Raw genomic sequence first — 14822 nt, 5'->3', positions numbered from 1 at the left:
CTAGTCACCTGCGTTTTCTTGCTTGCCTTCCCAGATCGTCTGAAGAAGTCTAGACACACTGGCACCTCAGCTGTATTAGGCTGCCCCACTGCTATTGCCCCCGTAGGGCTGCACCATGCTGGTACAACATGCGAAATGTTAAAGAGAAATGCCACTAATGAGGAGGTCAGGAGGATAGTCAACAAGTTATAAACACATCACAAGTCCCCACCAAGGCACTCCCTGTGAGCCAGTGCAGCATGTTTCCAAGTCTGGTTCCCTGGAGCTGAATTCGGCTGAAGACAGAAGCTGCCGCCGTCGCCGAAACGCGCATGCCGCCCTAACGGCACACTGACTGCCCCCGCCGTCCGCGGTGGCAATTCGGCACGCTGCTTGGGGCAGCAAAAACAGTAGAGCCGGCCCTGTCTCTCCCGTCACCTTTACACTTTGGCAAAACTTGTGTAGGTTATCATTGAATTTTGAGACTCTTTCCATTTCACCGGGTTCAAAGAGCTGGCTTGAATTAATGCTGTGAATCAACACAAGCATCAGCTATGTTTTGTAGAGACACTGTCAAGTATCAGGCCATGTCTACACTAACACTTATGTGGGCAAAACTTTTGTCACTCAGGGCGTGAAAAAACCACCCCCCTGAGCGCCATACGTTTCGCTAGCATACGTGCTCGTGTGCACAGCGCTATGTCGGTGGGAGACGATCTCCTGCCAACATAGCTACCGCCGCTTGTTGGGGGTGATTTGCGGGAGCAGCTACACGGGAGATCTTACACCGGCTTGTAAGTATCAACAAATTCTCTAGCAATCAAGAATGTCCCAGTGGTTAGGCATGGGTGAATGTGTAGGGAGGGAAGGTGGGGTGATTTCTATGTCTTTCTTCATTGGAGGCAAAAGTCCATATTTTGGGTTCAGAACAAATTGCTCCAAAAAAAATAAAAAACAAAAAAGTAGGCAAATCAAGGCAGGTTGATCACAGCATAAACGATACTCCTTTTCCTCCAAATGCTTGTTTCCATCAGATCACTCATGCAGACTTAACAGGATAAGGCTAAGTACAGCTGCAGTTTCCTCCTTAGAAATCAAGAGTGAGGCCTGAAGGCTAGAAACCAGACTCGTTTGTTCAGAATCCAGGGAGGCTTTGCCTCCTAAGGAGTCGCACAGAACGATCTGGGATGCTAATCAGAAGGATACAGGCAGCGAGGTAAAGTACAAGCAGTGGCTGAAGCACATATTAGCCACCCCGGAGATCAGAGCATCCCAAACAGAACCCGCCACAGATTCCATGAGGCTGGCATCAGGCTTCAAAGGGGGCCTCAGCTGCCACACAACTCGAGGGGGGTTCATTGTATTCCCACAGCAAAGCCAGAAGACAAGGGTTAGGATACATAGTCCCTACAACCGGCACCTGATTGTCCAGTCCCGCTGCACTGACACATCCTCAGTACCAGGCCTTTGGACAGTCTTCAGAGCAAACGAACACACACATACAGAGCACACAAACACGAGTGGGGCAGGAAGCAAGATTCCTTTGCATCAAAACCACCCTGTTAACAAGCTCTATGACAGACCTGAGAACCAGCACCCTACAGCAAGTTTCACTGCAAGGGGTTACAGCAGCCAGAAGCACCATACGAGATTCATCAGTAGGGCTAGGATTTAGTCAGGGGTATTTTTAGTAGAAGTCATGGATAGGTCACAGGCAATAAATAAAAATTCATGGCCCGTGACCTGTCCATGACTTGTACTCTAAATATCCCTGAATAAATCTTAGCTGGGGGGCCACTGCTCTGGGGGGCACCTGGTGGGCCACTGCTGGGGGGCGCAAAGGGTGGGTCACTGCTCTGCGAGGGGGGAGCCAGCGGCCCCAGCTGCCGGGGGCCGCTGAGCAGTGGCTGCTTGTTCCGGCTGCCTCTGGGGCTGCCCAACTGCCGCTGCTCCCAGGGGCTGCCCAAACAGCGGTCGGTTTGGCTGGCCCCGGGGCTGCTCCAGCAGCGACTGATGCGGCTGGCTGTCGGGCCACCCAAGTGGTTGGCTGCAGAGCCAACGGCCGGTGTGGCTGTCCCCAGGGCCACCTGAGCACACGCTGGCTACAGAAGTCATGGAGGTTGCGGAAAGTCACGGAATCTGTGACTTCTGCGACCTCGGTGACAGACACGGAGCTCTATCCATCAGATAAAGCTCCAATAATGGAAGAAGAGGTTAGAACTAGAGGGACATGGAGCTGCCCCCCATTATCCTGTCAATAGAACACACATAATTCCCATTGACTGATTCTGCTGATGAGACAATTAGGCCCCAGAACTTTAGAGCGACTCGGTCAACTTGAAAACACATTTCAAGCAGGTACATTTCTTTCCCTAGGTTACTAGGAACACTCAATATTATGGAATATTATGCTCTTTATTCACTTTCTGTATTTCTCTTAGCTGGGTTAGGAGACTCTTTAGATAGATTCTAAAGCCAGAAGGGACCCTTGTGATCGTGTAGTCTGATCTATATAGCACAGGTCATAGAACTGTCCCAAAATAATTCCTAGAGAAAATCTTTTAGGGGAAAAAACATTAAAATGCATGTTGTTTGCTTGTGCCCAGTTTACCAAGTGATCCTGATCACTCTGAATCAGAGATCTGTCCTCTTCATTGTTTATCACTCCTCCAATTTTTCTGTCATCTGCAAACTTTATTGGTGATGACTTTGGGGTTTTTATCCAGGTCACTGATAAAGATATTAAATAGCATGGGGCCAAAGAATAGATTAATAGATTTTAATGTTACCCTTTAAAAAAAATTTGTGATGCAATTTTTGTGGACTTAGCCACTGGTTCATCTTTTGTTTATATCTAGTTTCATTGTCAGGTTTATAGCACCGCATTGCTCGGGATTAGAGCCTTTTCAAAAAAACTGTCTGGATTTTTTTTTTAAATGGTGGAAACATTTATTTTAGTCTCATATTTTGATAAAAGCTTGGGTTTTTAAAAAAGAAAATAAAAATTAAATCTGAGACCAAATTCAAGTTGTCAGTATCCCTTTAAGCATTTCTGTATGAAACAAATTAAGAAACCAAGCCACTGAATATGGTGAGATGTTCTAGTTAGACCACAGAAGAAAAAAATATCCATATGTATATAAATATAAATCTGAACAATCCGTAAGGAAGATGAGAGCCAGACTGCAGCAGCTCATCTGTTGAGGTTTAAAATGAGATGATCAAAATCGTATAGAAACTTTTAAAATAGAAATAAAGGAGACTTAGCAAGAAGCTGTAGGAGTAGGCGCTGAACTTTAGTCTAAATGAGGCTAAACTACGATAAGAAGGACCGCACAGTTCAGAAATCGAGACTTGCAATCTCACTGTGAGTATTTAAGATCGGACTTGTAAAGGGGACACCACAACATGATTCAGAAAAGCTGCTCTCGACGTCCATTCTGATTTCCATGGGATAGTCCCCTGAAATATATTTTGTATCCTGGCACTATGATGCAGGAAAAATGTATATCACATACACACAGAGACATGGCAACCCTACTCCTTCTGCCTAGTGAAAATATGTATTTCTCTGCTTAGCAGAGATAAGCAACATGGAAATTCTCGACATTTACATGTGCTCTGTTTCATGCATTTTAAATGCTAGATTTGGACAGCAGAGATACAATTTGCTCACTTGCTAGTGGTTTGTTTGTTTGTTTTGAATACAGCTTTGCTTTTCTTGTTAAAAAGATGCTTCTAAAAGTGACGAGAACTTTGAACTGGGTTTTACAAGCAAAGGGAGAAACATGATGTATTTACTGGCTTTTGCCCTTATCCACTTGGGAAAGATGGATTTTATGTGAAAAGACCAACGTTTGTGTCTCTAATAGAGCTGAGGAACACAGCTCATTTTCTGTACTCTGTAACAGGGATCTAGTGGACAGTGCATAGGACTGTGATCTATGAGCAACTGGGTGTAGTCCACGAAAGCTTATGCTCTAATAAATTTGTTAGTCTCTAAGGTGCCACAAGTACTCCTGTTCTTTTTGCGGATACAGACTAACACGGCTTCTACTCTGAAATATGAGCAACTGAGCTCTCTAATTGTGGCCAGGTCCACAGATAATGTCACTGTCAGATGCAAGTCTTGGTGGTATTTCTAATATAGATGAATCCTGAAAACAGACTACAGCATAGCTTCACTTTGTAATGTCGACAGCACCTACACATACAGGGGCAGTGAGGACACAGAGCCTAATTTACAGATACTAATACAACACTTGACAATTACTATTAGTTTGTTCACAGCATCAGTGAGGTCAGCCAGCCCAGAGAATAGCGTCTCTTTGCTGCCGCTGCAGGAGGAAGAGGAAAAACTCACTTGGTTTTTTAAGGAACTAGAAAATAGCAGTTAGTGTTCTCACCTTGGCTAGAGCAGGGAGTTTATTTTATTACAGGTAAAAAGAGAAGTTTATGATCTGGAGGAAGTTCTAACTTTTAGGCAATATTTTGGGTCTAAACAACCAGCTACCGTATCACTTGCATATTAACAGATTGAAGAGATCTTCATGCTGCCACCACCTCTATTCTTGTCAGAAACTAATGGGAGGGAAACTGACAGTGACACCAAAGGAGACAATCGCACTAATTTGTGCCAGGCTGGGCTGGAACAACGCTGCTCTTACTCAGGGGCTGAAAGTGTTCCATTCCCGAAGTTTTTCATCTGTATTGTTAAGAAGCTGGGGCTTGGAGACGTCCGGTTCTGCAGGTTAAGGAACAATAAGATGCAGCACAGTGTCTAGTGGCAGGGGTATGTTCCCGGGAGAGATCTAGGGTCCGCATTTAAACCTAGTTAGGAAACTCGCAAACTGATAGTTTTGGGGAAGTTGTTTTGTTCTTTTTTCCAGTGGTTCAAGGCTAGTGAAAATCATGCAGGGGAGTGAAACATACAAGGATTTCCCTGGTGTCACAGATAAGTGGAGAAGACAGTGCAGGGACCTGGCCTGTCGGAGCTGAGCAAGAGCTGCAGCCACCAGTGTCAGATTCTACTGCTGCTAAACCGAGAGCTACACCCCCGGGGTACTAGCTGCTAACCCCACCATTCAACAGCCCCCAAATGAAGTGCACAGCTTCCTCCCTTCTGGAGAGGGAAAATAAAGTCCCACGAAAAGCTGGAAGTGACTCAGAGGGGACTGAACAGAGAAACTGTCTGAAGCCAACTGCCCCTCTGAGTTTCCAGCAGTAGAGTGATAGTGCTGAGAAAACCCGACGTAACAAGCTATGCTGGAAACCCGGCAAAGAGGGTTCCAGCCTGCTGGAAGGGAGTTGATCCCACCCAGAATCCTGCCTGTTGGGACTCCCAGTGACAAATATATATCGCTGACCATAGACGCAAGTTGAACTGGGAAGAGCCGACAGTGCTCCCTGGGGACAGGCACAGGGACACCTCGCTTAGGAGCAGCCTGGATTGCCACTGGAGGTCACTCTTGTTGCACAGCAGGGAGCAGGTTTTTGCTCTAACTCTTAAACACTGACATAAAAAAGGTGGTTTAGTGTAATTTAAAACTACCGTCCATGACACACGGGGGGCAGGAGGGGACTTACTGTATCTCCAGCAGGAGCCGTATTGGGCAGAGGCGGTAGCAGCAAGTGCACGAGCAGCTCTCTGATCGACACCGCTTAGGAAGGGGAAGTTTCCTTTGGTACAAATTTTTTGGTAACCTGTTTTTAACATTCCAAGAGCATGTGACTATTTCATTTGCTCCAGCCAGGATGATGCCAATAAAGCAACGGGAACTAAAAAATGCAGCACAAATGACTCGAGCTGATTCACAAGAAGCAATGATGAGAGGTAAATGTGCGTTGCTTGGACAAATAGCAACTATGGCTGCTTCTGCCATTTCTCCCAAGGGTCCAGCTCCCCTGGGGCTCCAGCTGCTGCTAGTGTGGTAACACCTTGATGCCAACCCTGCTCAGAGCAGGTCCACGTGACCATAGCGGCAGCATCAAAACCCTTCTCTGCGTTGGCACCACCGGTGGAGGTGAAATAGTGGGAAATGTTAGTAATGTAGATGGGGGCAGGAGGGAATGAAAAACAGCTGCAAGTCTCTAAAGAACATAGGATGTGGCAAAACTAGGGTGGGATCCCAGGGGATGGAACCAAAACCAACCGGTTCACTTGAATGGTCAAGGGAAGTTGTAGGCTGAATATCAGGAAACATTTCGGTCAGAGCCCAAGACAGTCTCCCAGGGACAGAGCTGGAATCAGGGTGGCAACCAGCGATTGTGTGCCCACTGCCCGCTCTTCTCATTCCTCTTAGCTAAGTGCCAACTCTGCTTTCTGGAACACACAAATAGGGGCAGAGTCCCGAGCCTCGCTCAGACAGACCTGCCGTTACACACGGTCGGGTCACTAGCGCAGTACGGAGATCGCAAAGGGCATGTCCATAAGATATCTGCCAAAGGACCAAGCACCTGCCCGTTGCCATAAACTAAATAGTCTTTCAGACAATACAGACCAGACAGCACAGGCCTGGCTAGTGTTTTATTATTATTTCTTACAAGCATTTCCTGGGCCTTTTCACAGCAGGAAAATGAGTACCGGCTGCGAATGCTTGTTCTCCAAAGCCTCTATCAAATTGCTGCTGAAAACACTTTGGCTGCTAGTGCTGAGTGGACAAAACCATTTTCAACTGCACTGCAGAAAGTGTAATAGAGACCATACGCTTTAAAGGACAGAGGCAAGGCAGGACTAGCAGCTGCCTGAATACTACGATAGTAGGACTGGCAGCCAGCTACATCCACTGGTGGAAGCCCAGCCATTTGAGGCACTTAAAACTAGACTGGACAAAGCACCCCAGAAATATATTGTAGGGAATAACCCTGGATTGGCCTGAGTAACAGACTAGACTGGAGTCAGTAAAACACTGCCAGCTCAAATTACTGTCATTTGAAATAATTTTCATGGCTCTAAGTGGAACCAAGAGTGAAGAAAAGAAAATTCCTACAGAATTCAAAGAGTGAACAACAGTCTTTGAGAAATCTGTGATCACAAGTGACTGACGAGGGCACCCAGGCTCTAGGTGGTAGTTGGACAATAGCACCAAGGGGACTGTAGGTTAAAATTCAGTCTCAGCAACAGATGAGCTGAATTTGGGGGTCTCAGTCTGTTGCCCGGAAGCCTGTGTCTATTCTGTTATTTTTAATAGAGCATCATGGCCAGCTGCCTGTCCTGGGCTGCTGACAGTTTTACTCAGGGTAACATAGAACAAAGGGCAATGGTCCATATCTCAGCCCCACAGAGTGGATGGTGTCTGCTCTGAGGTGGAGGAATCAAACAGAAGGGGCATGGCTGGAATGCAACTCTGAGGTGTAATGCCTGATAGTGGTGGCAGTCAGCCAGGGGTACACATACCCATGTGGGTACGCAGAGGTCTTCCAGGGGGCACAGCAACACATCTAGATATTTGCTTAGTTTGACAACAGGCTACATAAAAAGCACTAGTGAAGTCAGTACAAACTAAAATTTCATACAGACAATGATGTGTTTATACTGTTCTATATGCTATACACTGAAATGTAAGTACAATATTTATATTCCAATGGATTTTTTATAATCGTATGGTAAAAACGAGAAGGTAAGCAATTGTACAGTAATAGTGTGCTGTGACACTTGTATTTTTATGTCTGATTTTGTAAGCAAGTAGTTTTTAAGTGAGGTGGAACTTGGGGGTACACCAGCTAAATCAGACTCCTGAAAGGGGTACAGGAGTCTGGAAAGGTTGAGAGCTACTGGCCTATAGGGCTGGCAGTGGGAAGATGCACCAACAGGCCCTGTGCCCTGAAGCCAGAGCTGTCAGTCAGTCTCACTTACATGAGAACCACAATTCTCCGAATTTGTTCTCCATCTCACATAACTGAAACATAGTCCAAGAAATTTACTTCCATCCTCTTTGCCCCTAAGCCACCAGACGTTCTTCCAAGAGAGCAGGGAACTAAACAGGCTTCTCATAGCCTCTCTCCTGGCTTATTTTAGTCACTTCAACTGAATCCATCAACACTTGCCCGATCTTATCCCATAGCATTTACGGGCTCCCTCGGGTTACAACCAACACTTTCAGACCAGAGTCACACAAGGAAGAATATTTCCCCCACCCCGCTTCCCAAGTGGTTCTAAAAACAGAGGAGTCAGCACAGACAACTAAGGAAAATACAGAAACTTTTCTCCTGGGAAGCCTTTGCAGCTTTGAATCCTGAGTCACGTTTATGAAAACTTTGGCACAAAACTAGTTCCACCTACTGCTAGAGTCACATTTCATTCTAACATGCTCCAATTCAGACAGAAAGTGATGTGGAAAAGAGCATCAAAGATATGGCTATAAGGCCTAAGATTCCCGTGTCTGCTAAAAAAGACTTGCATATGTACAGAGATTGGTGATTTATACCAGAGCAATGTGGAAATTGGGCCCTATTTGCTGCTATAAAAACCTCCTGGATTAAACTAATTGTAGAACAAAGTTAAGTTACATACTTAAATTTTTTATTTTGTGCATAGCTGGATGCTTGGCACAAACTAATTCCTGATTTTATATTTACAAGTTGGTTCCTTCCTGCAGTCTTTTATTTTAAAAGTAATTGCATGAGCCTTTAACACAAAGCTATATTTCTCAATTGCATGAGGTGGAGGCAGGAAATATATAAAATATTTCAAAGTTTCATTTTTTTCACATTATTCATATTTCTTCAATTTCTCAGTTTTCCTTTGCACTGTTCAAAGATATATGTGTAGTTTAGAATTGTCTAAATCTGATACAAAACTGCTAGCACATAGCTCCACATACACAGACATTAGATAATAACTGATTATCAAACATGTTAGCAAATGCAAGTACAGAGAACAAATAATGGCCTGCTTGAGAGGGGAGCTCTCCTCAGGGAAATTGGGACTTAAATCCTCAGCCTGCAATTTGTTTGTTTCACTGACAAATTTACAGCATCTCAGATTAGCTGAACAGCCAGTTCACCACACACTTACAGTCTAAGGAACGGAACCTGGATTGTTAAAGCCTCTGCATAATCTCAACTAAGGCTCCAATCGGACTCTGACTACACTCAGTGAGCTCGATTTAAAATACCAGCAGTTTGGCAGTTTCCAGGAGAACTGTGTCCACGGAAACAGCATCTCACTTTTTTACAAATAAACACAATTATTTTTGTTATAGTTGGTCATTTCTTATAATGCAGGTGGTCTGTAAATCAATAACTGGGAAGCTCAGGATTTCTTTAGTTTTGCCCTGGAAGTTGGATCTTATGAAAGAGAAAGAGGTGGTGGGAATGGAAAGTCCATAGGGTTTGGTATGGTGCAGGCAGCTTCACAGACATAGATGGTCTTCTCTTAGCTCCCTACTATATATATATATATATATATATATATATATATATATATATATATATATATATATATATATATATATATATATATACACACACACACACACACACACACACACACACTTGTCAGGGGAAGGGGAATGTCTACCCCAATCCACCTACTCCTTCCCCCCAAAATCTCGTTTCCCCAGCTCCAAACATTCAATAATCAAATATAAGAACTCTGCATTTTCATCCCAAGATGACATAGCACTTTACAAACACTAATTGCCTGGGTAAAGTGGGTCCGTATTATCCCCCATGAGAGGGAGTGTGGTCTTGCAGTTATACCGTGCAACCAAGTATCAGGAGACCTGGAGTCTGTTCCTCGCTGTGCGCCCTGGAGCAAGTCTCCGAGATGCTCCATGCCTCAGAAGGGGAATTGCAATTCATACTTCACAGAGGTTCATTCATCACTGTCAGTAAAGTGCTTTGAGATCCTGGAATGGCAGGTTACTATAGAAGGGCAAAGGATTAATATTTATTATGAATTTGCAAGTCGGGAAGTTGGAGATCAGAGAGGTGAATTGGCTTGTCCAAGGTCACACAGAAAGCCAGTGAGAAAAGCTGGAAAACAGAATCCAGAAGAACAGGAGTACTTGTGGCACCTTAGAGACTAACAAATTTATTAGCCCAGAATCCAGAAGTTCTTTCTTCCAGTCCAGCACTTTAACCATTAGGCAGCTCTCCACAACTTTTACCCCACGTATGCTCAGGCAGAGAACCATAATTTCTTCACTATATTTTTCTGTGGTTTGCATTACTATCTAACAATATCTTATCTCTGTCCATAGCAGTGAGACCTTGATGTGGCCTCTCCTTCCCCCTCTAGTAATTTCACAAATTAGTTACTGCAGGGTATGCTATTACTTATGGGAACATTGCACAAGAGATTCTGTGTAAACTCTTTGGACTTTAATGGTGTCAAATTTAAAACAAATATCAGAGAGCAGAAGGCCCAGAACGGAAACTCCACCAGAACCCAAGTCTGACATGATGTCCGTTTGCTAACACCTCTACAGTTTTTGAGAGTTAAAAGAACCTCTTTCATAATCTGAGTGTATGAACGGTATTTACATAGATGGACTTCAAGCAAATCCACCTCTTTTTCCCTTGTAGCAGGAACAGGATGGGTATTCTAATCCTGGACTGGCCTCCAGATGATATTTTGTGTCCATGAAGTCCGCATTCCTGAACATTGCCTGATCAAAAAGTCTTCTCACTTTGGTTTTAACTGAACAGAGAACATTTTTTTAAATAAAAGCCAATTTTTTGTATTCAATTGACAATTTTTTTTTTTAAATCCTGCTTTTGCAAGACTATATTTTCTTGTTGTGGTAGAATTAGGGGAAAGATTGCTGCTCAGATTACCATATGTATTTAGGATATTATTATTAAATATTTGTTAAGTACCAACAACATACTAGGGGCTTTCTCAGACACAAGAGTACTTCTTCAGCTAATAAGTAAATTAAACAAACATTTTAACTCTTTCAGAGGACAGGCCACTGGTATCCTTGCAGTCAAAGCAAATACAAAAGACCACTTAGAATTAGTTGCAATTTAAATTAATTGGGCTCATCGAAATTTGATCATTTCCCTTCAATGCTGAAGTCAAAAGGCAAAACAGCTTAAACATCAAAACTAAATACACAGTTTAGAGGCACAAAGAAATTCCAAGACAACCTCCTCAGAGCACTGGCTTTTCTGAATTAGCAGAAGAGCATTTTGCTCCCAAAACTGAAGGCAACATTCCATTGTTTATTAAAGAAATCATCAGTGTTTTGGCAACTAACAAAGATAAGTGACAAATTAACACAAAATCCCAGCAGTTGCCAGCAGACACTGAAAATGGGCCAAGGGCCAAGTTCCATTCATAAGCAAATAGCCAGCACAATAGTGTGATTCATAATCCTTGATTTACACAAGACTAGAGGTTTGCCAGGCTGAAAAATATATTTAATGTTTGGAACTAGGCAAACGAAGTCAAGGAAGAACAGAGCAAACACCAAACACAAACAAATGAGAGACAAACAAAAAAGAGAGGAATGGGTGCCTACCTTCTGTCAGCCAAGTCTCCTGAAACTGGCTCAAATCCTGGAAGAGGTCTGCAAGAAAAGTGAAAAGTGCCTTTACTGAAGGCTGGCCTGGGCTGGACTGATAGCAAGATGCTCCAGGGTTGGTGATGCGGGATGGGAAAGAAACACAAACACTGCAGGGAAATGGGGGAGTGAAGCAGAGGGAGGGGAGGGTCTGGTCCCTACCCATGAGCCCTGTCCCTCCCCCCGCAACCTCCTCCCCCATGAGCCCTGTCCCTCCCCACTGCCCCTGGGGTGTTGCTACTGCCTTTACCTTCCGAGTCCTGAGGGGGTGCTAAGCCTGGGTCCATGGGTCTCCTGGCGCCCATCAGAGCTCGGCTGCTGAGGGTCCCATTTCCGGGCGGTTTCTGAAGAAAAGGACAAACCAGCTTGGGAAAGTCATGTCAGGACTGGGCCCTGGGCCACCTCTCCCCGGGGCTGAGCGCTGCCTGCAGCCTCCGCCCTGGGGCTCCAGCTCTACTCACGTGTGTGAACGTGTAAGGAACTTGCTGGTCCAAGTACCCTTTCATCCTCCCGTCCATGGGTTAACTCCTCGTGGGCATGGAGCAGCCAGCTCAGGCCAGCGACCTGCGGGGAGACGGGCGGAGAGAGCCTGTTTCACAAGGGCTGGGGAGCAAACAGGGAGCGCCCCTTGGAGTTTCGGCTGCACCTGCTTTAGCCCACCACGTCCCGGGCTGGGCCTCGTGGCATCTCCCCATCCCCGACCCCACGGGCTTGTTCTAGCTGCAGGAGCGGGGCTCGAAGATTCAGCCCCTTCCTAAAACGACCCTGGGGGCAGGTTACCAGCCGCGGCCCCACCGCCCCTCCCTGCTCCCCGGCTGCAGTGCTGGGTGTGATGTGCAACGAGGCGTCGTTCGCGCTGCATCTGGCAAAACTTGTGCGAAGAGGCGGGGTGATGCCTCGCTCCCCAATGGAAACTGCCCCCCGGCCCAGCTCCCCCGGCCCGGGCTCTCACCTGTTCCCCCAGTCCCGCTCCCACGGAAAGGGCTCGCTTTCCTGGCGGCTCAGACAGTTGTGTGCCCGGGGGGAGCCTCCCATTGGTGCATTTCCTCCTTCCCAGGCTCAGCTTTCTTGCTTCTTTGTTTCATTGACTTTGTGAATGAAGCCCCGGGCTGGGACACGCCCGCCAATCACAGCTCCGCTTGGCCCTCACCCAGAGCAGAAGGGGGAGCGGCTACGGCTTCCAGAGCCAATCAGATCGCGTCACTCTGGGATTCATTCAAGGCTGGGGCTCCCATTCATAAAAAAACTCCCAAAGTTCATTCATAAAGGTCTGCAAGGGACGGGGAGCTAAAGCCGTGCTGAGCTGAGTTGTGTGCATGGCACGGCGTGTGCACGGCTCACACCAGCAGGCTCCCCCAGGACTTACACACGTCCAGGCCTGACAACTCGCAACGTTGGAGTCATTTTAAAGCAGCTTTTAAATTATCTACATTCCTGTTATGACGGTGGTTGTTTTTTTTTTTAAAGTTGCAGTGAGACTTTGAAAATATCGCTCACATTTAGAATCTCCTTCTGTCCCGTTGTACCAGCCAGGCAACCCTGGCTTTCGACACCGATTTCTTTGGTATAACTATTTAGTGCCAATGAAATAAAATATAATTCCAGTCCCTGAGTTTGCACACACAGAAATAAACACTTGCATGTACAGCCAACATTTGTGTGTGCAAACCAGGTGCTCCATCTCCTGCATTTACATGTTCAAATGTCATTTGCATATCGAAATAAATATCTGTTTTTCATCAACCTCTGTGGACTCAAGTTTTTAAATTTCGTCTTTAGAGTTCCATGGGGCCAGGGACTCAGTGACAAGAAGATATTGTTCTGGGGGAAATTATCCCCAAGACAAAGATTGATACTGGAGAGAGAGTCATAATTAAAAGGGAAAGTAAGAAAGAAAGAAAGAAAGAAAAAGGGATGAGTCTTTATAATTGTAAGTATGAAAACGAGGCATAGTGACATGTCCTGCACATCACTAATATCAATGTGGAATCTCAGTATGGTAGATTAGAGCAAGACATTCTCTCTCTCTCTCTCTGGTATGTGGATGCATAACAGTCAATTAAACATTTTTGAACCCTTCTGCCAAATCAGGCTGTAGAATTATCTGATAACATAGCTCAATCACAATTCAACAGTGTCTGTACAGACAAGACTGAACAATGTTTTAACCCTATCATGAAATTAACATCTTTCAGCATAGTTCCTCCCCTCTTCCCCACAACCATGGCAGTTGTGTAGTTTAGTTGGGACTTTAGTAGAGGGGTGAAAACATTATCTACTATATTAACTCAGTCCTCAAGGGGGGAGATTACATTGTAGAGATTGCAGTTCAGGCAAATTGCCTGGATATTTTTAGTTTCTGTGAATTTTTAGCTATTTTGTGACCTCCATAACAACAAACAGGCTATAAATATTAATCTGTGTTTAATAGTCAGGATGAGACAGACCAACAATAACCTAACTGGGAGGGTTCTTCTCCATTCAGTCTGTTCCATTTGTGCTTAAAATAATTAATTAACACCAGATACCCATGCTATTCACTCTCACTTGTGCAGACTGCAGTAAAACAACAACTTGACTTTTAGTGTGGCACATTTCCTGGGTGAGAGATAATGGAGCCTTTGTTATTTCAGCTCTGATTTCAACATATGGTTACACTCTGACCTCTAAACCGGATGGGATTTTCTACTGCAATATTTATTTACTTTACAATGTTTTAATTTCCCACCCAGCTGGCAGTAGCAATATTGCAGGAGGAAGAAGAGGCCTCAGTAAAGGTCTTCTTTTTACTTTCCATACCTCTGAAAAATACAGACGGACTCCTAGCAATCTTTACTGTATTACACTCTCTCTCTCTCTCTCTCTCTCTCTCTCACACACATGCATGCGCACACACACACACACAACTGTGTTAACATAGGAGACTCCAAGGCTCTACTAGTGACAAACTGAGAAGCCCCAACCTTTTACCTTAAAATAGGCAGCCTGGCATTCACCTACCCGATTTCATACTCTTCTCCCAATACCTGAAAGGATTAATTGCAACAGACATATCATTTCAAAAGAAAAATTCACGCACTCCTATCAAAGCCACCTCCAGCTCATCCAGTTGCAAAGTGAGTACCTGATCTGTTGGTTAGGGCAGTCAGTACCATTGGCTATTAACTGACCGGCCTTGATCCCATCTGCCCCATGAGCCAGTGGCTCAGGAGAACTATCAAAAGGAGCACAGAAGACTGGGGGTTTCCCTCACAGCTTGTGATCTGTTTGGGGAAGCGACCATCATTTACCATGTGTTGTACAGCACCTAGCACAATGGTGCCCTGATGC

The 14822-nt window shown here is 45.1% G+C and overlaps 1 protein-coding gene across 11 annotated transcripts in view; it reads right to left on the bottom strand.

Annotated features, from left to right (window-relative positions):
• Positions 1-12602, bottom strand: part of ETV4 (ETS variant transcription factor 4) — a 43210-nt gene extending 30608 nt beyond the window's left edge. For all 11 annotated transcript variants that reach the window (XM_065578011.1, XM_065578012.1, XM_065578016.1 and 8 more), the window contains exons 1-4: positions 12445-12602; positions 11954-12056; positions 11743-11836; positions 11451-11498 (exon numbers count right to left, since the gene is read on the bottom strand). In XM_065578011.1, the coding sequence (XP_065434083.1) occupies positions 11451-11498; positions 11743-11836; positions 11954-12010 (199 nt within the window). In that variant the 5' untranslated portion in view covers positions 12011-12056; positions 12445-12602. The remainder of the gene's footprint in view (positions 1-11450; positions 11499-11742; positions 11837-11953; positions 12057-12444) is intronic.
• Between the last annotated feature and the right edge of the window lie 2220 nt (positions 12603-14822).

This window comes from Chrysemys picta, chromosome 24, assembly GCF_011386835.1.
Source record: "Chrysemys picta bellii isolate R12L10 chromosome 24, ASM1138683v2, whole genome shotgun sequence".
NCBI lineage: Eukaryota > Metazoa > Chordata > Testudines > Emydidae > Chrysemys > Chrysemys picta.
The sequence above is the reverse complement of the archived record's forward strand: the minus strand, read 5'-3'. Positions and strand labels throughout refer to the sequence as shown.